General features: G+C 47.3%; 1 protein-coding gene across 3 annotated transcripts in view; it reads right to left on the bottom strand.

The window, feature by feature from the left end:
• Positions 1-25756, bottom strand: part of LOC148453795 (trifunctional purine biosynthetic protein adenosine-3-like) — a 74196-nt gene that overhangs the window by 18573 nt on the left and 29867 nt on the right. For all 3 annotated transcript variants that reach the window (XM_088461706.1, XM_088461707.1, XM_088461708.1), the window contains 8 exons: positions 22249-22334; positions 18635-18773; positions 14397-14586; positions 14182-14261; positions 13468-13586; positions 12662-12860; positions 10465-10719; positions 4025-4177 (listed from right to left, as the gene is read on the bottom strand). In XM_088461706.1, the coding sequence (XP_088317832.1) occupies positions 4025-4177; positions 10465-10719; positions 12662-12860; positions 13468-13586; positions 14182-14261; positions 14397-14586; positions 18635-18773; positions 22249-22334 (1221 nt within the window). The remainder of the gene's footprint in view (positions 1-4024; positions 4178-10464; positions 10720-12661; positions 12861-13467; positions 13587-14181; positions 14262-14396; positions 14587-18634; positions 18774-22248; positions 22335-25756) is intronic.

Genomic DNA, 25756 nt, shown 5'->3' with positions numbered 1-25756 from the left:
GAAGTATTGTACAGGTATAGGTGAGGTATTATACAGGTATAGAGGAAGTATTGTACAGGTATAGGTGAGGTATTATACAGGTATAGGGGAAGTATTGTACAGGTATAGGTGAGGTATTATATAGATATAGAGGGAGTTGTACAGGTATAGGTGAGGTATTATATAGGTATAGAGGAAGTATTGTACAGGTATAGGTTAGGTATTATACAGGTATAGAGGAAGTATTGTACAGGTATAGTTGAGGTATTATACAGGTATAGAGGAAGTATTGTACAGGTATAGAGGAAGTATTGTACAGGTATAGGTGAGGTATTATACAGGTTTAGAGGAAGTATTGTACAGGTATAGGTGAGGTATTATACAGGTATAGAGGAAGTATTGTACAGGTATAGAGGAAGTATTGTACAGGTATAGGTGAGGTATTATACAGGTATAGGGGAAGTATTGTACAGGTATAGGTGAGGTATTTATATAGGTATAGAGGAAGTTGTACAGGTATAGGTGAGGTATTATACAGGTATAGAGGAAGTATTGTACAGGTATAGGTGAGGTATTATACAGGTATAGAGGAAGTATTGTACAGGTATAGGTGAGGTATTATACAGGCATAGAGGAAGTATTGTACAGTTATAGGTGAGGTATTATATAGGTATAGGGGAAGTATTGTACAGGTATTGGTGAGGTATTATACAGGTATAGAGGAAGCATTGTAGAGGTATAGGTGAGGTATTATACAGGTATAGAGGAAGTATTGTACAGGTATAGGGGAAGTATTGTACAGGTATAGGTGAGGTATTATACAGGTATAGAGGAAGTATTGTACAGGTATAGGTGGGGTATTATACAGGTATAGAGGAAGTATTGTACAGGTATAGGTGAGGTATTATACAGGTATAGAGGAAGTATTGTACAGGTATAGGTAAGGTATTATACAGGTATAGAGGAAGTATTGTACAGGTATAGGTGAGGTATTATACAGGTATAGGGGAAGTATTGTACAGGTATAGGTGAGGTATTATATAGGTATAGAGGAAGTATTGTACAGGTATAGGTGAGGTATTATACAGGTATAGAGGAAGTATTGTACAGGTATAGGTGAGGTATTATACAGGTATAGAGGAAGTATTGTACAGGTATAGGTGAGATATTATACAGGTATAGAGGAAGTATTGGTCATGTATAGGTGAGGTATTATACAGGTATAGAGAAAGTATTGTACAGGTATAGGTGAGGTATTATATACGTATAGAGGAAGTATTGTACAGGTATAGGTGAGGTATTATACAGGTATAGAGGAAGTATTGTACAGGTATAGGTGAGATATTATACAGGTATAGAGGAAGTATTGGTCATGTATAGGTGAGGTATTATACAGGTATAGAGAAAGTATTGTACAGGTATAGGTGAGGTATTATACAGATATAGAGGAAGTATTGTACAGGTATAGGTGAGGTATTATATAGGTATAGAGGAAGTTGTACAGGTATAGGTGAGGTATTATACAGGTATAGAGGAAGTATTGTACAGGTATAGGTGAGGTATTATACAGGTATAGAGGAAGTATTGTACAGGTATAGGTGAGATATTATACAGGTATAGAGGAAGTATTAGTCATGTATAGGTGAGGTATTATACAGGTATAGAGGAAGTATTGTACAGGTATAGGTGAGGTATTATACAGATATAGAGGAAGTATTGTACAGGTATAGGTGAGATATTATACAGGTATAGAGGAAGTATTGTACAGGTATAGGTGAGATATTATACAGGTATAGAGGAAGTATTGGTCATGTATAGGTGAAGTATTATACAGGTATAGAGAAAGTATTGTACAGGTATAGATAAAGTATTTTACAGGTATTGATGAGGTATTATATAGGTATAAATGAAGCATTTTACAGGTGTAAATAAAGTATTATACATGTGTAAATGAAATATTATACAGGGATGTAGTTATGAGATTCCTGCAAAGAAATCCCGACAAGACACTTAAGATAGGTGTTGAAAAACCGACGCCTATCTTAATCCTGACGCCGGAACACCGAAGTTATCCATGGGGGAGGGGAGGGATAGGTTTAGTGAGCATAGCCGGGTTAGGTTTTGGGGGGGAGGTTAGGGTTAGGCACCCCTAGGGGGGATGGTTAGGGCACGACACTCCATAACATGCCACCTGAACGGACCATTTTTGCACTCACTACTGGCCACCTCCCGGTCACAGGCCAGGTACGCCCATCACTTTTCCGTCATATTTCCGATACCGCCTGACATGATTGCAACAGCACCTCTGTGCGCACACTCTGTGTGAAGCATGCGCCGTAGGGGTTTTATGCTAATTTTCACGCATGCTCAACTGGAAAAAATTGCTCAACTATGTAAACACCGGCATTGACTGTGGATTGTGGGCCTGATTCAGAGCCGGACGCTATTTGCGCTCGCTCAGAAAAAGGGGCCGGATATTTAAATTGAGCGCTCACTCTTTGTGGTCTGTTGACGCCTCTATGTCCTGAGCGAGCGAACGAAACATGCGCTTGCTATTTTGTAAAGACGCCCCCTGGCCGCTCGCATCCTATGTCACTCCGCTATTTATTAGATTAATCGAGTATATCGAAAGGCGTCTGAACTGCTCGCAGTGCTTGTGGTAGGATTTTCCTACCGCAATCATGCGAACAGTTCAGGCTAAGAGACAACCAAGTGACGTGGACGATGACGCTGCTTTGTTAATTATTCACACCCTTAAAATGTCCGTTTTGACGTTTGGCACGCCTGCGTTCGGATCACCACTCCCCGTTTTCAAGCACCTTCCCCTGTTACCACCCACAAACGCCTCATCCTGTCAATCAAATTAGCAGGCACTCGCTATTTTGCGAGCGCTCGATTTCCGACCACACTGACTGGTTGGCGCATGCGCATTACGACCCATACGCATGCACAGTTGTGCGAACATCGCACGGAGCGAACGAGCGGCCGCTTACGAGCGGCTCTGAATCAGGCCCAGCGTGTGACTCAGATTCACGCCCACAATATTTCTGTCTGTGCCATTTTCCATAATGAATTTCCATTGGTATATTATTACTAATGCCTACATTGGATTGGCCTAGCGGTATGCTATACAAGGATTGCACACTCGGATTACCCAGAGAGGTCAATAAGTATGGGGCCCAAAGACAGGTCACAGGGCTTTATGGTCAATGGGCGTGGTACAACTTTTCCCAAGTCAGTATATTGCAGGATGTTGCCTAAGTAAAGCCAATTCTTCAACCTTAAGGCCCCCACACAGTATGATCTTTTAAAGATTTGTCCATTTTCGACCGATTGGAATGACAAATTGTTTAAAAAGTGCCGTGTATGGCCATGATAACGACGCCGATGCGAGCTCCCGATGTCGCTGATTGTGGTCGCTGATCAATTGAACCTGCAGAGAGATATCGACCTATCTTTCACGATTTGGCACACATTGTTTCATGTGTGTGCACGATGAACGATGGACGATTTATCGTCACTGATCCTGGCCACTCCCCTCCACTATTTTTTAAATGTTCCAGCAGATGCATCGTGAGGTTGTTTACTGCCAAACTATATTTCGTTAATGATTTGCAGTCGTTAAGGATCCATCTATATAGTTTGGTCGTTTGTACAATCGTTCCATGTGTAGGCACAATATCGTTTGTCCGGGAGTGTTGAGGACTTCAAGGGAAATCGCAAACAAGATTGGATCGTTTGCAAATCGTACAGTGTGTGGGGGCCTTAAGATTTTAAAGACTGGTTCATGTTTCAAATGAAAAATGAGAAGTCTGTATTGTAAATATAAGGATGGTGCCACGGACATCGCATATGGCTCTCAATCTCTTGTTGTATAAGGGTTATCATATCAAAGCCTGAACTATGTCAATGTTATCATTATAGCAATGAGAAATAGTGACTGTGTTTGACTGAAGGGAGACAGATGCTAAACTGTATATATCAGACATCAGTTAAGTCTTTTGGCTGGATTATCACATTTACCCGTAGTATTCCCATAGCTTACCCATCATAATGGCAAAGGACTCTGGCAGACATCGGAGAATACTCCCCACAAGCCCCCCAGCAGTGATAGGAACACAGGCTCTGATGTGCCGGGACTGGAGAGCACAGAGTAGTGATGGGCTGTATACCACCTCAGACCTCATTATCATCTCCCCTACACATATATACAGAGAGGATGGTTACTGGGATATGCCCACAGTGCTATAACCCCTACAATACACAGATATTATGTATACAAAATCCAAACCTTTGTACAAATGTGTGACCATATAAACAAAGTTATTTCAACAATTAGTAACTTTGTCTAAAAGGAGGCAGGGGTCAGAGGAGAAAGAAATGGGGAAGGGCGGAGTTGGGGGAGAGCAGATGAGGATGGGGAGGTGGGCCACTTGCTCCAGTTATATTAAAGAAAATTTTATTTGGCCAAATATGAGCGCTTGTCCTCGTTTTGTTTTTTCAGCTGTAAAATGCTTTAGGGCAACAAATCTAGTGACTTGGGGTCTAGGGACATATTCAAAGGTTTATGCTACTGCTTTCGCAGCTGCGATTTCCGCTGGAGGTGCCCCCTTACCTGCAGCATGATTGCTATGCCGTGGCCGCTTGTGGGCGGGGAAAGGTTGGCAACGGGGGTACGTTTCCCAAAATGAGGGCGTGTCGCCTCTGTTTTGTGGTTATGCCGAGGCCTGTGTCTGCGTTTTACAGAGGCAGATTTAATGGCTTCGGTTACGGAGATCAGAAGGTCATTCTGAATAGCCTTAGGTTCACTCAGGTGGCTGATGATCGCGATGGTGATCCGAGGCTGGGTCTTCGGACGCAGCACACGGATCTGCGATGCCGGCCGTGGGCGGCTTCTCCCTCATATGGCATTAGCATATTTTCCCATTGTTGCTGCGTCCAAAGACGAGGCAGTGATGCAAATAGCGTTCATGTCTGAATAAGGCCGTTGTCTCTATCAAGTGGGTGATACGTGATCTTCTCCATGCATGAGACAAGACATTTGGGGGTCTATTTACTAAGCAGTGTTAGGAGACAGAGTGAAAAGTGATAAGTCTGTGATAAGGTACCAGCCAATCAGCTCCCAACTGTCATTTTTTAAACACAGCCTGTGAGATAGCAGTTGTTAGCTGATTGGCTGGTACCTTATCACAGACATCACTTTTCACTCTGTCTCATAACACTGCTTAGTACATAGACCCCCTTGGAGAGAGGAAACGGAGGCTGGGTTTGGTGGCTCCCATGTTTCAGCAAATAAACTCTTTGCCACCGCTAATAATTGGGAGATCAGCTTGCCTAGTAAGTACTTAGACATCTTGGGGAGGATAACACAGGGGACAAACCTTTCATATGTTGTGGACTCTACTCCGGAGCCTAGTAATGTTTGTACTATGGGCCTGATCCGCAGTTGTCCGCTGATGCTGCTGCTGGGTCTGTGCATGCAGCTGCTGTGGGAAAATAAGCGGATGCTGCAGCCACCGGGAGATATATTGAGGCGCCCACTTGCGGCTTTGCAAATCCCAGCACCTGCGTACACAGACGCAGCATCTACGTATAAAAACGCAGCATCGGTCGCAGATCATTTGATTGCCGCAGTCCTCAGTGAGTCTATGATCCCGCCAGTGGCGTCACAAGGGGGTGCGGTCTGCATCCGGGTGTCACCCGCCGAGGGGTGACACCAAGGTCCATACTCCCCCTCAGTGACAGGAGCCGGGTGCTGCACTGTGGGATTAAGTGCAGCACTCGGCTCCTGACACTGAGGGAGCCGGCCAGGTCTCCACGCAGGTACTTCCTGCACCCCTCGCTCTTCCCCCAAGTAATGGCACGGGGGTTCGGGCCACATGGTCACGCCCCCTTCCCATGTGGCCACGACCCCTTTCCGGCGGCGTGTGGTGGCGCCGCACGCACACCGTCCCTCCCCACACCAGGTTACACCTCGGAGAGGGACGCCACTGGATCCCGCAGAATGGGAATGGAGACCAGTGGCGTAAATTCATCCCAGACACCCGGATGCAAATTATAATTTGGTGCCCCACCCGTCACAGCCGCTGACACTGTAATGTAGCAATTCGCATGCAGACAGACTATAGATAGAGGAAGGCAGCAGCTGATCGTCTGACATGGATCTCTCCACTAGTGTATGCTGGCTTCTCAGGTGCTGGAAAGAGGTGCCGGGAAGTGGTGCCATGTATTGGGCGGCTGTGACTGTACACTCTGAGTACATAGTTACAGCCCTAAGTGGGGTGAATATGTTGTGGACAATGGAGATGTCCCTTCAGAGCTGGAGCCCGGCGGCAGGCGCCTCCATTGTCTCCCATAGTTCTGCGCCTGATTGAGATGCCGGAGCCATATTACTTGCATATGTGCTCACAGTCGCAGGGTGAGACACGCCCCCAAAATGATTGCGACAGCCTGCGTTCCTTACTGACGCTCCCCATTACCTCCCACAAAAACTTATCTCTGGTGGGAGAGACCAAGAGTAACGTGTGGGACATCCCAGATCAGGGTGATCATGGAGCAGGCGGTTCAGCATTGGAACTTGGGTGATCATGTGTGATCTATGCAATTTTGGCAGACCCCAGATGGAAATCTATTCCTTTTTTTTTACTTTCTTTTTGCAATTTGGGGCCTGATTTACTAACTCGTGGTCTGTCAAAGCCGCTGGTGGATTTAAAGCGGCAGCAGAAATAAATGCTAAAGCAATCGAGCCCTTGGTCTTTAGTAACTGCCTATGGGCCTGATTCAGAGTTGGGAATAGAGGCCCTGATTCAGAGCCGAACGCTCTGACAGAGCGCTCGCTCTGAATAAGGGACGTCCTTCCTAATATTGGAGCGGCCTCCTGACCACCCACAGCTTATGCGAGCGGCCAAAAAGATGGTCGCGATGTGCGACGAGACCGTCGTGGCCGCAAGCCCTGGAGTGCTTTTGGCTCTATCAGAGCCAAAAGCACTCCCACTGACATCACGTGTGATGTCAGTGGGGCTGGCCCCAGACGGTAGGTGTTCCCATGGGAACGCCTCCGTCTGGGTAGCAACGCCCCCGGCATGCCCACGAAAGGGGGCTGGCTGTCACTCACCATGGACAGCACGCCCCCTTTGGTGTGAGACCCATAGCGACGGCTTGGCCGTCACTATTCGGGTCTCGCGCATGCGCACGACGGAGCCCCCTCCGTCGTGCGCATGCGCACTGGGGTAACATCGACCCGCTTGCGAGCGCTCAGCACTCGCGAGCGGGTCTGAATTAGGCCCAGAGAGAGATATCTCTCTCAACTGATCATCTTGGTGAAACCATGCTGCACTGCAGGTGGGGAAGATTTATAATGTGCAGAGAGATTTAGATTTGGGAGGGAGGTGTCCAAACTGACATCTAAATTGCAGTGTAATAATAAAGCTGTGCAGTATTTGTGGGCTACATGTAAAAGCAGCCAGTATTTACCCCACATGCAAAAAAAATGATGTATTTACACACCTTGCATTGCAACATGGTTTGTCCAGGTACACAGTTAAGTGCTATCTCTCTCTCTATTCCCAACTCTGAATCAGGCCCTATGTTCCTCATTGCTCATTAGCTGATAAGAAAGTAGAGGGCCTGATTCAGCAAGGATCGCTATTCTGCTTGAACGCACACATCGCAGTTGCTGATATTAGTGGTGAAATGCAACTGTTTGCAATCTCATTGCGATCACAGCCTAACATAAGGACGCCCACTTCCCCTTACACACATCCGTATACATAGCGAAACAATCGGTAACATCGAGTAACATCGGACCCATATGCACAGTTAAGGCAGGTCAGACCTCACTCAGAAATTGCTTACTACAGTACATACTATGAGGCTTCAGGCTGCATATGGTATTGCAGTGGATAATTTATGCATGCCCCTGCAAATTTATGCATGCCCCCCTCCTGTCACCACCCACAAACAGCACTTCCTGTCAATCAGTGTGCTAGGGGTCTGCGTAGCCTCTGCAAATCCATTTCCCATTGCAATTGCTAGTTTGCGCATGCGCAATGCAAATTAATCGACAGATTGCATGCGTCTTTCCTACTGCAATCCTTGCTGAATCAGGCCCAGAGTGTATACAATTACTAATTTAGTGCACCACCACTAGCTATGCCTAAGGCAGAGTCAGTGCCATACTAGGCCTCACGTGTATTATGTTTTTCTCTTTTTGCTCATATCATTCATACGTCTGTTATGGAGATACGAGCGCAGTCATTCTGAAGCCGGGCCACGTATACATGTGTAATTCGCTTGCCAACTTTGTTCTACTGCATAGGTCCAGGCTTAGGGGTAAATTTACTAAGATTCGAGTTTGGTCGAGTTAGCATTTTCTGGAGAGTTTGGGCATTTTTTTTCCACTTGCAAATTTACTAAATGTCAAACTCGGGAGAGAAACCTCCTTTGCTACGGGAAAATACTGGAGAGTTAGCAAACTCTGGCCCTCATTCAGAGCCGTACGCTCTGAGCAGAGCGCACGCTCTGAATGAGGGCCGGCCTCCATGAAAATGGAGCGTCCTCCTGGACGCTCGTATAGCTGTGGGTCACCACCCACAGGCTATACGAGCGTGCAGTTTGATGGCCGCGATGGTCTTGACCATCGCGACCATCGAAACTGCGAGCCGGAGCCTGCGGTTGAGGTTTTCAACCGCAAGCTCCGGAGTGATTTTGGCTCTATCAGAGCCAAAATCACTCCCACTGACATCACTAGTGATGTCAGTGGGCCGGCTTCTGACGGGAGGCGTTCCTGTGGGAACGCCCCCGTCAGGGAGGCACACCCCCGGCACGCCTACCAAAGGGGGCGTGCTGTCAATCAACATCGACAGCACGCCCCCTTTGATCAGACACAACGAGCGAAGGACTTTCCTTCGCTCGTCGCGTCTGGCGCATGCGCACGACGGAGCTCCCTCCGTCGTGCGCATGCTCAGTCCAGAACATCGACCCACTTGCGAGCGGACAGCCGCTCGCGAGTGGGTCTGAATCAGGCCCTCTCTTCACTTCACCATCGGCCAAACTCGAGTAAATTTTCACTAGTGAAGATAGGATGCGGGAATTTACCAAGATGAGAGTTTCTAAACTCTCATGAGAACGGACAAAACTGCCTGTGAGCTGCGAGTTCAGCAGAAACATACACAGATCAGTGTGATACATGTATGTTTCTGCCTGTAAATAGTAAATGAAGGGTTAAATCTTTTAAAAAAATGACGTACTGTCCCCCCTTCAAAAGTCCCCCTTAATTTAAGGTAAGTATGTATGAGTGGGATAGGTGTATGTATTAAAGTTATACTGTATACGGTGTGTGTGTACTGTGGTTTGTTTAACTATTTATTTTACAGTGGGGGTACGGGTGCCGACCGCCTGCTGGCACTTGTAGTTCCACAAGTGCCAAAGGGCAGGCATCCACTGTAAAATACAATAGTTTTGAAATATTTTCACCATTATTACCCCCGTACCCACAGCCCAGGGTTGCGGGGAAGAGCCCCAGGCTTCAGCCTAAGCCTGGGGTGTCGGGAGAGGAGGGACCCCTTCTTGGGGGGGATCCCCACCTCCCCTGAGATCCCCGGCTTGGTCTGACCGGCTTGGGGTGTGAATGCTTTCGCCATGGAGACCCGGAAGGTTTGGGTCCGGTGCTGGTTTTAAATAATGGGGCTTGGGGTCCTGCGTATACATCGGGAACATCGAGTAACATCGGCCCCTCATGCACAATTACTGCAGGTCAGACTGAGAAATGGCTAACCTCGTCGCACGCAGTGAGTACACAAGCATACGCATGCGCTGTACGCACTATCAACCGATCTGCGTATGCTGTCGCAGTTGCGATCCCTAATGATTCAGACCCCAAATCTAGACCAGCTTCTGGATTCTGATTTTATACTGTTCCTGCTATTTCTCTTTTCTGCTGGCTAAAACTGACTTGTAGCAGCTGAGAACCGGTGGCTGCAGATTACTATAAGTGTGTACATCCCCTGCACGCAGTAGTGCAGCCATTTTGTACTCTGATCCAATATTTGTGAGAATGCAACTTATCAATTCACTAGGGTCCAGTACAGGGGTCGGCAAGCGTGCACCACATGGCATGCACAACAGGTTTAAGAGGCGCGTAGAAGGTTTAGGATTTTCTACCTGTTGGAACCAATGTGTAAGTTCCAGATTCAAATTGAAGTCTCAATACTGTATTTTATAATTAAGAGAGCAATTTGTTTATTTATGCAGTTATAGACAGCAAACAATACCGATAAGCCTAAACTGACTGATTCAACTACAATATAAGCTCGGTCGGTCTATTGGTCTTGCCGGCTGCAGCCAATCTGTTGCTCCTACCGCTCTCTCACTAAAACTCGATGACGCTGATGCTGCACTCCATTTTGCTGCCATTCGTAGGGCTGAGAATTATAGGTTACATCATGTTGAATAGTGAGCATAAACTATAATAATAAAGATTTTTACCCCATGTTGTGGTGGCTCCATTGCCCAATGGCAACACTGAAGAGAATTGTAGAGAGTGATTTTGCAGTATGTCTCCCAGAAGGCCGAGGCTGCTGCTGTGTAACCCAAGTGACGGTATTCCTATCAGCACATCTCCTTCTCTTATCTGGGCCAGCCGTGGTAGTCTGTGTCCCCTCTCCATTACACTCACCGCACATCCAAACAGGCTGTAGCCCCCATCCGGGCTTACACCGGGCACTTGTGTCATCTCCCAATCTGAGAAGAGAAAAAACATGATACAATAAAACATATCACCATAGAGAGAAAACACAAGGGGCATAGGCATCATGTCTGCGATGGCCATCGGAAACCGATGGTTAGCAACCATCGATGTTCCCAATTCCATATGTGCTTGCGGTAGGGTATGGTCAGCCACAAGTGCTGCGATCGCTTCCGATGGTACTCGATGTTACCGATGGTTGAATACACATCCTTGAGATGACGTGCATAAGTGGGCGTCTTAAGACAGGCTGAATCTAGCGAGCGGGTCTGAATCGAGCCCTCTGTTCGAGTCGGAACCCCAAAAGTTCGGATGTGTCTGGTTTTCAGTAGAACCAAACCGCTCATCTGTACTTGGAAGTCAGCATTCTGACTGGTTGGTTCTCTTTTCTTGAAATGTCCCTCAGAATCTGACTTAGGCCCTCATTCAGAGCCACTCGCTAGCGGCAGTACGCTCGTTCCGGGCGATGTTCGCACATCTGCGCATGCGTATGGTTTTTAGTACGCATGCGCGAACCAGTCAGTGCGGCCGAAAATCATTTGTACGCAATATAGCGAGTGCCTGCTATTTTGAGTGACAGAATGAGGCGTATGTGGGTGGTAACAGGGGAAGGTGCTTGAAAACGGGGAGTGGAGATCCGTTCGCAGGCGTGCTTAAAGGTCAAAACGGGCGTTTTATGGGTGTGCATAATTAATATAGCAGCGTCAATGACCACGTCACTTGTTTTTTTTAAACTCAGAACTGCTCGCAAAATAGTGGTTGAAAAAACCAACCACAAGAATAGCGAGCAGTTTATACGCTGGGCGATGTACTCAATTAATCTAATAAATAGCGGACATGACGTATGGTGCGAGCGGCCAGGGGGTGTTTTTAAGAAATAAAAGAGCGTATGTTTTGCTCGCTCGTTCAGACTTAGAGGTGTGAACAGACTGCAATGTGCGAACGAATCATTTGCATAGCCACCCCTTGTTTTTGAACGAACGAATGCAAATAGCGAACGGCTCTGAATGAGGGCCTTAGTTAGAACTCTACTTCAATCTGCCAGGCTATGATTATAGTTTGCCACCAGCTTACATATTGACTCATGATCATGGGGGCGATTAATCAAACCTTCTGTAGAGGACAAGTACAGGTCATGCCCATTTCAACCAATCAGAGTCTATCTCTTTAGAAGGTCTGATAAATCTCCCCCTATGTCACATCTAGGTGCACAACCAAGCAGTCACCATTTCCCAGAGGCTGGGTACACACTGGGGTGATGGACATTCGTTTAGACATTGGAACGAATGCCTGTGAACAGTGATTGTGCGTCCACACAGGACAACTTTAATGAACGACGGAACGATCGCCATTACATCATTCATTAACAATGCACTGGCCGCCAGCGATATCACTAGGTTTGATGTGCAGCACATCAAACCTAGCGACCATCGCTAGCGAACACGGGAGCGCGCAATCATGTGTACACACTGAGCGATGTAGGTGATACGTAGTTACAAAACGGCATATCGGCCCGACATCGCTCCAGTGTGTACCCAGCTTCACAGCTCAATGTGGCTACTACAACTTGGTCTGTGGCACAAGTCTGTGATGTTTATTAATTGGGAGTAAAATTAACCAAACAGTACACACAGACAGACAGGCAATAAGATTCACAATCAAGAAGGCGAGTTTGGTTACTATCAGGAAACGGTCTACATAAAACAAGATCGAAAGCAAAAGTCAGGTAGTCAAGTGATGCCAAAACAGTGGTCCTGCCAATGCTCTTCATTATGGCACACCACTCACTTACATCTACTGCAGCTACGATTCCTGAGAACCTATGCATATACAGATAGCATGGACAGCAGCTGGCAATAAGGCAGGAGCACGTGCTCATAGAAGTATCACACAATACGTAAATCCTCACTATATGTTAGTAAACGTCAGTAACATTACCCAGTAAAGTGCTCCCAGTTATTGTGCAGCCCACCGCTAATCCTTCAGCAATTGCTTCAGTCACATCCACGGGAAGTTTTCCGCAAGCAAAATAAGGCATGAAAAATGTCGCCTGCGCTCCTTTGGACAAAAGGTCATTTATGCAGGTGGTCACCAGGCCCTGAGCAGCCATCTTGTGCAGACTGCACGCCTGGGCCACCTAGAAGCAGAGAAGACAACATGAGAACTCAGTGTAGATCAACTTAAACAATAATGTAAAAGTGGACGATGGTTTATTCTCTTGTTATTCTTTTAATAGTTATCAAAACACCTAATAGCATAGTACAACAATTAGCAACATAACATAAGATCATCTCCACCACTGATCTCTATTTTGATCAATAGGCAGAAAATAATTATAATAATTTAAAAAGGGAATGGTCACCTACACTACAGAAAGGCAGACATTTACTGGGCTCCCCATTATTCAGCTTATTAGTTCACTAGAAACAAGTTATCACTGAGGCATGAGGCATGAATTATTAGTGTTTTCAGGCCACAAAATGGCTGCCTCTATTGTGTGAGGTGATTGGTATAATTTAAGTAACATTTTTACGTCCTTCTTGATTACAAAATGCCACACGCAACACACTCTGCACTGTCTGCAGTAATACATAAAGCCCATACAATATTTTCCTTTATACATAGTGACACCTATCCTCAGATACCAGTATTCTGACAAGGCATTGTACAGCTGTACTGCTCTTACTGCAAAGAACCTTCCTGCAAACAACCTTCGTACATGTTACTCCCAGGAATCTACTTACCTTTATTTTTTCTCCAATGCTGCTGGTTGTGCAGACCAAGATTGGGTCCTTGTACTGGGCTAGATTGACTTCAATATAACTAACACATCTACTGGGTGAGTGTTGGGCGTCTGTCCTGGCTACAAATGTAAAATCAGAGAGAGAGTAGAGGAGATAGCAATATGAAAATAACTACTACTAAAACAGTTATTAGCACTTCTTGCTATCATATGATAATGAGATTATTGCATGGCAAATCCTGTAATGGGTATGGACTGATGCAGTCCCATTGCTTCTAGTAGGGTCATCCAATGTACAAACAGATTATTATTATTATTATTATTATTATATATATAATACAGCATCACAACTAATTTACACAGCGCTGTACAGAGAATATACATGATTTATTACAGTTCCTGCCCTTTTGGGGCGTACAGCGGCAAGTCCCTAGCACACAAGTGCATATACACTACTGCTAATAATGTCAGAATCTATATACCTGCCAGTATGTTATTGGAGTGTAGGAGGAAACAGGAACAACCAGAGGAAACCAACGCAAACACTGGGAGAACATACAAGCCCCACACAGATGAAATCATTACCTCAGTGCAGTGAGTAATGCTAACCATTACGCCAACCGTGCTGACATATTTCCTGCTCTACACACAATTTAGTTGCCCTGCGAATGAGAACACTGTCATGTGTTGCATTACCCTCGTCCGGAGACAATACCTGTGGATCCAGCACGTGCTGCACCAGAAGCTGATTCTTGGGTCTGGTCTGGATAAAGTACATTACGTCTGTTCTCCAGGCTTAAACACAAACCATGAAATGCAAAATCCAACAGCAGTTTGTTACAGGTCCTGAATATGGCCTTCTGTACATTAGTTAGGGGAAAGCAGACATGAATAGGAAACAATACACCTCCAGCTGCATCTGCCACACACCTGTGTCTGCCCTGGTGACTAGTAGCTATAGAAGCTCCATCTTTCCTGTAGGCTGATCCTGGAAAGGCCACAAGTGCCGTACATTTGGTGGCTTCCTTGGGTGAAGAGATGACAGTTTCTCGGCTGGACACTAAATCACCGGATACTGTCTCAGCATCTGTGTGGAACATCTCCAGATCCTGGTGTTTGGCTGTGAGAATTTATTGTACATTAGAATTATACATATTTATCTGTCACATACATAGAATGGGGCCATCCTATCAACAGTGTGCATGTACGAACTTTGCTGTAGCAGGGTTGACAGGAACATGGACACGCACAGCCTGGTCAACTTTGGGTTAATGGTGGGCAGGCTGTGGATCATGTGGTTAGTTATGTCTAGGTGGTGACACCAGGCGTGTTAGGGACGGCTGGGCTGAGACATTTAGGGGATACAGGATTCAAATCTCATAGGGGACCCTGACCTTCCAGCATCTCCTAGTAACATCCCGGTTAACTTCGTTCTTTTCCTCAGACCATGAGGCTGTGCTGTTGGGGTATCTTGCTCCTTTTACCATCTCTCCGTCTCTTTCTGGTTGTTTGCCTCCTCTCCTACCTTCACATGATGACAATGACCATATTTCGTCCAGCCCTATGTTCCCTTATAAAATTAAATACAATTATACTGCTGTCTTTTCTAGCTTCCCTGACATTCTGGAGATCAGCACTCCAGGGCTTGCGGTAACGAGACCCTACCACAAGGGTCTCGTCGCAAGCCCGATGGTCGCGATGGTCTTGACCATTGCGACCATCTTCCTGGCTGCTCGCTATAGCTGTGGGTGGTCACCCACAGCTATACGAGCGGCCAGGAGGCCACTCTAAAATTTCAGAGGGACGGCCCTGATTCAGAGCGAGCGCTCTGTCAGAGCGTCCGGCTCTGAATCAGGGCCACAGCCTGTAAAATGACACTTAGGAGCTGATTGGTTGGTACTTTATCTCTCTCCACTTTATCTCTCTCCAAGCATTTCCTCCTAATGGCCCGATTCAGAAGTGGATGCTAGAGCAATATTTTTGCAGTTGGCCTATTTATTTTACACAGGGCATGTGCTGGAGCCTTAGGGGTCTATTTATCAAGCAGTGAGAAGTTCCCCATAGCAACCAATCTGCTTTGAAGTAGCATTTATCAAGTACAGTCTATAAAATAACTGGTAGGAGCTGTTTGGTTGCTATGGGCAACCCCACTGGTCCACTTCTCCATGCTTTTCACTGCTTGATAAATAGACCCCTTAGTGTGCATGTCCAGCTATGGTGCTGCGGCTCTGGTTAATGTGCCCTGGACACCACAGCAAAACAAGGATAACACTCTCATGCCTGAGAGTTATATTTTATAGTTAAAAAGCAATTAGTTCATAGCTTTGTTACTTATTACAGAACATATAGTGCCTCTTTCATGCCCCTTTTCATGCTATTTGGGACAACACTACTTTTTCCCCCCAGAGTTTCGAGGCTCATATTTCTATAATTCCTAAAGATGGGATAGATCCTACCCAATGCTCGGGTTATAGGCCGATCTCCCTCTAAAACCACTGATTTAAAATTGTTTGCTAAACTTCTCACCAATCGAATGGATCCTCTCCTCCCTGGTTTGGTTCATGGGAACCAGGCGGGATTTGTCACTGGTAGAGAAGCTAAAGATAACAGTACTAAAATCATTGAACTCATCCACGTGGTCCTCCTGTCCACCAATGCGGAGAAGGCATTTGACAGAATAAATTGGCGTTTTATGGAGGGTGTTCTCGAGCACTTGGGCCTGGGTCCACACTGTCTTCATCGTATACTTGCTCTATACTGATTTCCCTCTGCAAGAGTATACATTAATGGAGCTCTTCTAATTATTTTCCTATTTGAAACGGTACCCGACGGGGCTGTCCTCTATCCCCTATAATCTTTGTGCTCTGTATGGAAGCTCTGGCTGACAGGGGTGGATCTACCCCTGGCCAGGATGGCTCTTGCCAGGGGCGCCGGCCAAGGGGAGAGGGGGCACCAGGGACATATTATGGATAAGGTGGTACAAGTAGTGGAGGTTCCAGCCGAGAGCAGGGGAAGGGGGGGCACCCGCGAGTGTTTTAACGCCAGCAACGGCAGTCCGTCTCGCACTCTTTGCCCGGCCGGCCCGAATGCCCGATTTGCTCAAAAGTACTCACTACCCTATGGGGTAGCGAACACCTTTGAGCGAGATCCAGCTGCCGTAAAGTGCGTCAGCTGGCGCGCAAATTTGCCCGGTCGAATGTATTCGCTCTTAATTGAATTCACCCTCGAAGTCTCATTTGTGGAAATCGGGCAGAATGCCTCTGATTATTCCTCACAAGGTGGAAGTGGGGTGATCATAAAGAAACCTTTTTATACATCATCTACCACACTCCACTGTGAGTTGGGTACTACGCTGTTTCCTGTGATCGTGAGGGAGATTGGGATTTTCTTCCTCCACACTTCATCACCCTTTCAAAGATTATTAACATTCACTATGGGTGTTTGAATTGTGTAGGACATACAGTACTACACCATGAGTTGTTGTTTTCTTTTCCCCTTGTATATATGAGTGGATTACTCTTTGAAGTGGATGGAAGGAGTATTACAGCAACGTTGATCCTATCTCTCATGGACTAAGTAATATTACACTTCACCCACTGGATTTTATACATCTGGAACTTATAAAGGATTAGGTGGTCCTTTGCTTGCAGGTGGCAGCACAAGTATCTTAAGACTTTCACATCACTTACTCAGTGGCGGTTCTAAGGGTGGGCTAACAGGGCTTTCGCCCGGAGCGCCGGCCCCTAGAAGGTGCCACTGAGTCCCCAGGAGAGAGGCAAGAAAAAAAAAAAAAAACAGCGCCGCTAGCCGCCGCCGCAGGGAGGCTACATTTGCCGGGCGCCCGCTGATATTTGTTATCAGCAGGCACCCGGCTCCCTCCCTGCAGCGGCAGCCGAAAGCAAGAGCTCACACCTGAGCTCCTGCTCCCGCAGAGAGCACTATGGGAGGGACGTCATGATGTAATGACGTCTCTCCCATAGATACGTGGTGGAGCCGCGGTCAGACCTGACAGCAGCGGACGCAGGAGCGGGGCTTAAGGTAAGTATTGTGTTTGTATTTTAATTGTTTTTTTGTTTTTTTCAGATGCACCAGCACTGGGAGCATGGCTATAGGGGGCATGGCTATAAGGCGGCATTACTACTAGGGGCATGGCTATAGGGGGCATGGCTATAGGGCGGCATTACTACTAGGGGCATGGCTATAGGGGGGCATTACTACTGGGGGCATGGCTATAGGGGGGCATTACTACTGGGCGCATGGCTATAAGGGGCATTACTACTGGGGGCATGGCTATAGGGGGGCATTACTACTGGGGGCATGGCTATAGGGGGGCATTACTACTGGAGGCACATCTATAGGGGGGCACTACTATAGGGGACATTACCAATGGGAGCATTAACACTGTGTGCCTTACCACTGCGGGCACTACTAATGAGGGCACTGCATGGGGGGCACCACTACTGGGGTCATTGTGTAAGGGGCACTACTACTCTGGGCATTGTATTAGGGGCACTACTACTGTGGGCCTTGTGTATAAGGGGTACTAATTTGGGCATTGTGTAAAAGGGGCACCACTGTGTCATAACATGAATAAGAGACTTCTGTGTGGCGTAATTTGAATTGGGGATAATGTATTATAAAGGGAATTACTGTCTGTGGCACAATGTATTATACAGAACATTACTGAGTGTGGCATAATGTATTATACAGGGCATTACTGCGTGTGGCATAATGTGTTATACAGGTTATTACTGCGTGTGGCATAATGTGTTATACAGGGCATTATTGCATGTGGCATAATGTGTTATAAAGGCCATTACTGCGTGTGGCATAATGTGTATAAAGGGCATTACTTCATGTGGCATAATGTGTATAAAGGGCATTACTACATGTGGCATAATGTGTTATACAGGGCATTACTGCGTGTGGCATAATGTGTTATAAAGGGCATTACTGTGTAAGACATACTGTGTAATTATTCGCCACGAGGGGAGAGCTTGGGGGAAGCCCAGCACCTTCGTAAGTGCTGGGCACGCCCCACAGTGTGATGAATTGGGGGTGTTCTGCAAGGACACGCCGCATTTCCGTTTTTTTTTTTTTTTGGGGGGGGGGGGGCGCAACTGGGAACTTTCACCCTGAGCTCCACAATGTCTAGAACCGGCACTTACTATGTATTTCTCGCTGTCTGGAGGCTGCACTAGCCACACGTTCATCCAGAGTCCAAACTGGTAAGTAAGAGCAGAGTCGTCCCTCCGTGGCTGCCTGTATTACTCCATACAGATCAGACTTCAGTAGTGGAGAAATGGTCTGTTGAGGACAATAAAAACCTATTATTACAACTTGCCTTACTCCTCTGTGCACTGATTTGCATGGGGAGAATATTTGCTAAGCTTCTCGGGGGGGTTTGGCATCAAAATCTAAAGACGCTCTAATATTACGTTAAAAACACACTGGACTACGCACTTAATATGCGTGGTGCATGAAATTTTGTTGTGAAACCAGCAGAGAAGCAGCCGCTGGCCAGTAAATAATACCCCATGGTGTTGTCCAATTTATAATTCGTCAGAGAGGTTTAGCATGCTGCCTCAGAGTTGGCTGGTTTGAAACTTTTAATATATTTAAATGTTTTGTGGTTTGCTCATAACATGAGCATGAGACAATGTAAACGCACAGTTATGTGAAGCATAGCTAATGTCATGGACGGACCCCCTGTGAGCAATTGCGTCCACACAAGGGGTGTGGCCTCAAATAAAAAGGGGTGTGTCCTCTCCTCACAGGGGCGTTCCCGCGAGACATGGGGGCCTGGCCTCGCGGAACTCCCTCATCTTTTAGTATCCCTGGCCGAGCAGAGCGCCGGGCGGCAGAGCTGCTCGGCTGTGGTATTACGCCGGACCAGCCCATATGCCCTTCTGGCATTTGCCAGAAGTGCCAGATGGGCAGTCTGGCCCTGGCTAATATACTTAAATCCTAAAAATAATAAATATGATGCTGGAAGTAAAGGCAGCCCCAATGTTTTCTTATTATTGTGATATATTTAATATCAAAATAAGGATGATATAAACACTGAATTAGGATTAATCTATTCTCGGATAAACTAAGGTAAGGCCAAGAAATAGCTTTGTATTATAATGACGCAACTCACATTGTAATTGAATTGCCTTCATGACCTGCAAAGAGAGGAGGCAGCCATTTATTAATTGTTTATGTAGTTAATTGTTTATGTAATTGTCGTAATGTAGTTTAATCGCTATGTGCTGTCTCTTAACTGTGTGTTATTGTGTCTAAATAATATCACGTCTGAGTAAACAGTGGCGGGCTGGGCCAGGGGGCCGGGTGCCATGTGCCCCCCGGGCCGCAGCGTCATGCGGGCCGCGGGCCGGTGCAGTCTGTGTCACTGTGACACAGACTGCACCGCGTGTGTAGCGCTGACCGGACGGAGTCCGGTTAGCGCTACACAGCACAAACACACAGCCGCCGGAGCCGGCAACTGTGTGTTTGCTGTAATCAGCAGCCGCTGAGAGTCTGTCAGACTCTCAGCGGCTGCCGCTGCTCCCACTGCCGGAGCCATCTTCCGGCTCCCGCAGTGGGTAATGGGAGAGACGTCGTCATGACGACGTCTCTCCCATAATGCAAAGCGGCCAGAGGAGCCGGTGGAAGCGTCGGGACCAGGAGCGGGGTTTCAGGTAAGTGTTTTTTTTTTTTTTTTTAATTAAGTCTCTCTCTACTATGGGGGCACTACCAAGTGGGGGGATTACTATGGGGGCACTACCAAGGGGAGGATTACTATGGGGGCACTACCAAGGGGGGGTTACTATGGGGGCACTACCAAGGGGGGTTTACTATGGGGGCACTACCAAGGGGGGGGATTACTATGGGGGCACTACCAAGGGGGGAGTTACTATGGGGGCACTAACAAGGGGGGGGATTACTATGGGGGCACTACCAAAGGGGGGGATTACTATGGGGGCACTACCAAGGGGGGGGTTACTATGGGGGCACTACCAAGGGGGGGGATTACTATGGGGGCACTACCAAGGGGGGGGTTACTATGGGGGCACTACCAAGGGGGGGGGATTACTATGGGGGCACTACCAAGGGGGGGATTACTATGGGGGCACTACCAAGGGGGGATTACTATGGGGGCACTACCAGGGGGGGGATTTCTATGGTGGCACTACCAGGGGGGGATTACTACTGGGGGCACTACCAGGGGGGGATTACTACTGGGGGCTCTACCAGGGGGGTGGATTACTATGGGGGCACTACAAGGGGGGGACTACTACTACTGGGGGCACTACAAGGGGGGGACTACTACTACTGGGGGAACTACAAGGGGGGACTACTACTACTACTGGGGGCACTACAAGGGGAGGGGACTACTACTAGAGGCACTGCTTAGGGGGGCGGGGACTACTACTAGGGGCACTACATAGGGGGAGGGGACTACCACTGGGGGCACTGCGAGGGACCACTGCTGGGGGCTCTATATAAAGGGCAATACTGGGGGTACTGCATGGGGGGGAGACTACACCTGGGGCCACTATTTAAGGGACATTGCATAAGGGTTACCACTATTGGGGGCACTGCATGGGGGGTGGACTGCTACTGGGGGCACTGCATAGGGGGTACCACTATTGGGGGCACTATATAAGGGGCCTACTACTGGGGGCACAAGGGGCACTGAACAGGGGGGACCACTACTGGGGGCACAAGGGGCACTGCATAGGGGGGGATCACTACTGGGGGCACTACTGGAGGCCTGCATAAGGGTGTTATCTCCTGTGGCACATGGGGGCACTGCATATGGGCACTACGACAGGGGGCTGCCCCTAATCTTTATTTTTACCTTACATTAATCCCATATGGACCCGCCTCCTCCATGAAACACTTGAGGGGGGGCGGAGCCGTAGCACGCATGTTCTTCAGGCACCGTAGCTACACGCTACTCCTCTGCCAGGGCCGCCTGCATGCATTTGCCCCCCAGGCTAAAAGTTGCCAGCCAGCCCCTGTGAGTAAATATTATTATCTAGCAGGCTGTCTAGACTCCAGGTTCAAGACTTGTTTATATGCCTCTATAAAATAATCTGCATGTGTATAAGTTTGTCACTGTGTTATTGGAGCATCACAGTGCTGTACGGCTGTAAAGTACTTGGCCCAAGAGGGATTGATACCTTATCGTATTGACTGCTGTTGTTTCCTATCCCCTGTATCCTGTTATCTATAATAAAACCCACTTAGGTTTGGAATCAACGTGTGGACTAATCTTGCGCACATCCACTAAGCACCTAACAACTTGTAGGTATTGCCAAAAATTAATTAGACTATAAATTGTAATATAGTCTGTGAATAGGATTACCATAATTTTAGCCAACTATATTAAAACAGATATAGGAACTTATTCCTACTTATCATGACAATTTCCCAGCTTGTAGATTCACTCATACCTCCCAACATCATACCATATGAGGAGATATATCAAACTTTCTAAAGAGGGCAAGTGGAGGTGTAACACATAGCAACCAATCAGCTACTGGCTATCATCTAGTACATTCTATAAATTCATAGGTAGAATCTGATTGGTTCCTTCTTTTGAAGCTTTGATAAAACTCCCCCATGAGCCAGGACACCCAGGCCATCTCTAGGCCTTTTTGTCAGGACAGTGCCATCTCCTGCTCAACGCTGAAGCTTTTGACCACAATAAATTGGGATTGTTGTACATTACTGAGTCTAGGCGACAGGTGCTTTAAATAAACAATATTTTGTAGAATTTAGTAAACTTCACCTGGCTCTCCAGATCCTGAAAGGTGCATTTCAGTCCGAGAACAACTGGACCCTTTTCAGTCACCATTATTTTGGCACCAAAGAGACCTGTGAGGCCATGGACAGTGTTAGGAAGCCACTTCTGAATATCTGCATGTGAACATTGTCTATATTATATTAGGTGACATATTTGAAGTCAGTTTATTTATTTTTTTCGGCATGCCCAAAACGGGATGTAGTCAGGAAGCCGACGGTCTAAATACCGACCGCCGGCTTCCCGACTCTCTAATCCCGGCATGGTACTAATGACAGGCGTTGAAAACTCTATCCCTGTCATTATCCAAACGCCGGCATACGCCAGGTGTGGACAGCCGCGGGAGGGAGTGAGGTTTAGGTTTTAGGGCTCCTGGGGGGATTTAGTGTTAGGCACCCCCCCCGGGAGGGTTAGGTTTAGGCTACTGGAAGGGAGGGTTAGGGTTAGGCACCCCCGTGGGGAGGTTAGGGTTAGGCACCCCCCCGGGAGACTTAGGTTTAGGCTGCGGGGAAGGGGGGGTTAGGTTTAGGCACTTAGGGGGGGGGGGTTAGGGTTAGGCACTTGGGGGGGAGGTTAGGGTTAGGCACTCCTAAAGGAGGGTTAGGGGGTAGAAATAGGCTAGCGATACTTACCTTTTGGCGATCGGGATTTTCACCCTTGCCGGGCTACTGCTGTCAGGATTTGAACCGCCGGCCATGCGGCCTGCGGTAATACCTACTACACCCCCCAAAACAGCTATGGGGATAAATGCAAAATATTACAAGATGGAAGCTTGCTTTGGAAAAATGAAAGTTAAAAGAGTTATTTCCTCAGATATGGTAAAGGCTCCAAATGAGATAAGACATAGGGGTATATTTACTAAAGTGAGAGTATTTAGAAGTGGAGGTGTTGCCCATAGCAACCAAACAGATTCTGGCTATTATCTTCTAGAAGGTGCTAGTTAAATGTTAAGTAGAATCTGATAGGTTGCTACGGGCAACATCTCCACTTCTAAAAACTCTCACTTTAGTAAATATACCCCACAGAAGGCTATATTATAAAGCTCGCCCGATGCACACCGCAAAAAAATAATTCACCGATGTGGCGCGATGGTCTGCCCTGCATACATCAGTGTGGCCTTCTCTTCTCTGTACTCAGGAGCAGCCTCTGCAAACTGAGGGCCTAAGTCAGGGTTGTATACTGAACACGTGTCCTAGTGCCCTGCAGGCAGCGTCCACAGCTTTTGTCCCCATATACAACTGCACATACCTTGCACTTGTGGCCTTGTGGCCTTAGGGCCTGATTCAGAGCCGGACGCTATTTGCGCTCGCTCGTTCAGAAAAAGGGGCCGGATATTAAAATAGAGCGCTCGCTCTTTGCGGTCTGTTGACGCCTCTATGTCTGAACGAGCGAACAAAACATGTGCTCGCTATTTTTTAAAAAACACCCCCTGGCCGCTCGCATCCTACGTCATCTCTGCTATTTATTAGATTAATCGAGTACATCGAAAGGCGTATGAACTGCTCGCAGTGCTTGTGGTAGCATTTTCCTACCGCAATCATGCGATCAGTTCAGGCTAAAAGACAACCAAGTGACGTGGTCGATGACGCTGCTTTGTTAATTATGCACACCCTTAAAACGCCCGTTTTGACCGTTTGGCACACCTGCATTCGGATCTCCACTCCAAGTTTTCAAGCACCTTCCCCTGTTACCACCCACAACGTCTCATTCTGTCACTCAAATTAGCAGGCATTCGCTATTTTGCGAGCACACAATTTCCGACCGCAATGACTGGTTCGTGCATGCGTATTACAACCCATACGCATGCGCAGTTGTGCGAACATCGCTCGGAGCGAACGAGCGGCCGCTTACAAGCGGCTCTGAAACAGGCCCTTAGAGAGGTGGATCATGAAGTGCAGAATATTCAGGGCATGCAGACATAAGTAACGTGTCCCTCTCGCATGCATTTTGTGTTGAAAAACATTAACTGCATAATGTAATAAACTGGGGGCAACGTTTGAAGTTAATGATAACGATTGTCTCATTTTTGCACAAAAAGGGTCTTGGTCCTGATTCAGAGGGGGCGCAGAAGCGGCAGCGGCTTTGTTTTGTGGCGGTCGTCCGTCTGCATCTTTATGTAAATGCAGCTACAAAGCCCTTCCCGGGTGTACATCCATACATATGAGTGTGCAAGGTCTGAGCCTGCTTTCAGCGCCCGCAGACGCTGTTACATCGCCTGGTGCGTTTTTAGGCATCACCATCGGTTTCACCACTGAAACTTGCACCAGACCCCTGGCAGGTGCAGATTTACCGTCTGGGTATGGCCTCCGATGTGAGCGGTGAAGCGTCTGAGTACCCAACGACTTCAGTGACACGCCGCGACATTCCCATTACACGCCCATAAGACGCAACACCTCCGTGCGTCTGTTTAGCCACCTCCCAGTCACTGCCTAGGAGCGGCAAGATATCTGTGATACCGTGCGTCTCAACCGCAATAACGCCTTTGTGCGCACACACTGTGTAACGCTTGCACCGTTGGCGTTTTTACAGATTTTCACATATGTGTAGTGGCATAGGTGGGCGTAGCGGGGGGCGTACCTGTTATACAATGTCGATATTAAAGGCATTGTAAAGCGAAGGATGGGGCTACGATGATGCAACGCAGTCCGCGTCATCAGCCCCCCCCCCCCAGACTGTCCACTTGTGCTTGGTAAGTGGGCAGCTGCGGGGGGGGGGGGAGGTAGCAGCTGGCTCTGGGACACTTGACTACTCTTCTGGGCAGTAGGGAGCGCCACCTGATTTTTGGGATCCTCCCGGCCATTCCCAGCTTACATATTAAGCTAAGAGACTGATGCAGAGGTCAGCGGACGCCTCCCAGCAGAGAGTATCGTATGCGTTTCTACATGGCGTTTGCTCCACAAATGTACAAGCGTACAGAGAGGGGAGAGTGCACTACAGGATGCGTACAGCTCTGCATATGGGGTGAACATACTGTACACGTTTTCCTGTGCCTGCAGTACAGCCAAAAAATATCTGTGGTCAAGTTGAAGAGCCCATTTTTGTGCGCACGCCTTTAGTATGACATTTGCAGGTGCATGGCCTTGTGTTACACCCCCGTTTTTAGTCACGCTGGCGGCCATTGAAAATACACAATACACAAGTTCCCAATTTTTTCACTTTTGAAAGAAAAAGCCAGAGCAATATAGCAAACATTGAAATAGCCACGTTCACATAAAATACACAGAAACAAGCCAGATCCACATAAAATATATATTGAAATCCAGAACCACAGAAAATACATTGAGAAAGTCCGTGCCCATTATGCTGCGCCCCCTGTAGTTGTGCCCCATAATCAGTGCCCCCCTGTAGTTGTGTCCACTAAGTAATGCCCCCAGTAGTTGTGCCCATTAAGCAATGCCGCCAGTAGCTGTGGCCTTAATTCAATGCCCCTTGTAGCTGTGCTCATTATGCAATGCCCCCAGTAGTTGTGCCCCTTATGCAATGCCCCCTGTAGCTG

The sequence above is a fragment of the Taudactylus pleione genome, unplaced genomic scaffold (genome assembly GCF_031769625.1).
Source record: "Taudactylus pleione unplaced genomic scaffold, aTauple2 ptg001086l, whole genome shotgun sequence".
NCBI lineage: Eukaryota > Metazoa > Chordata > Amphibia > Anura > Myobatrachidae > Taudactylus > Taudactylus pleione.
This window is presented reverse-complemented; position numbering and strand designations above follow the sequence as displayed.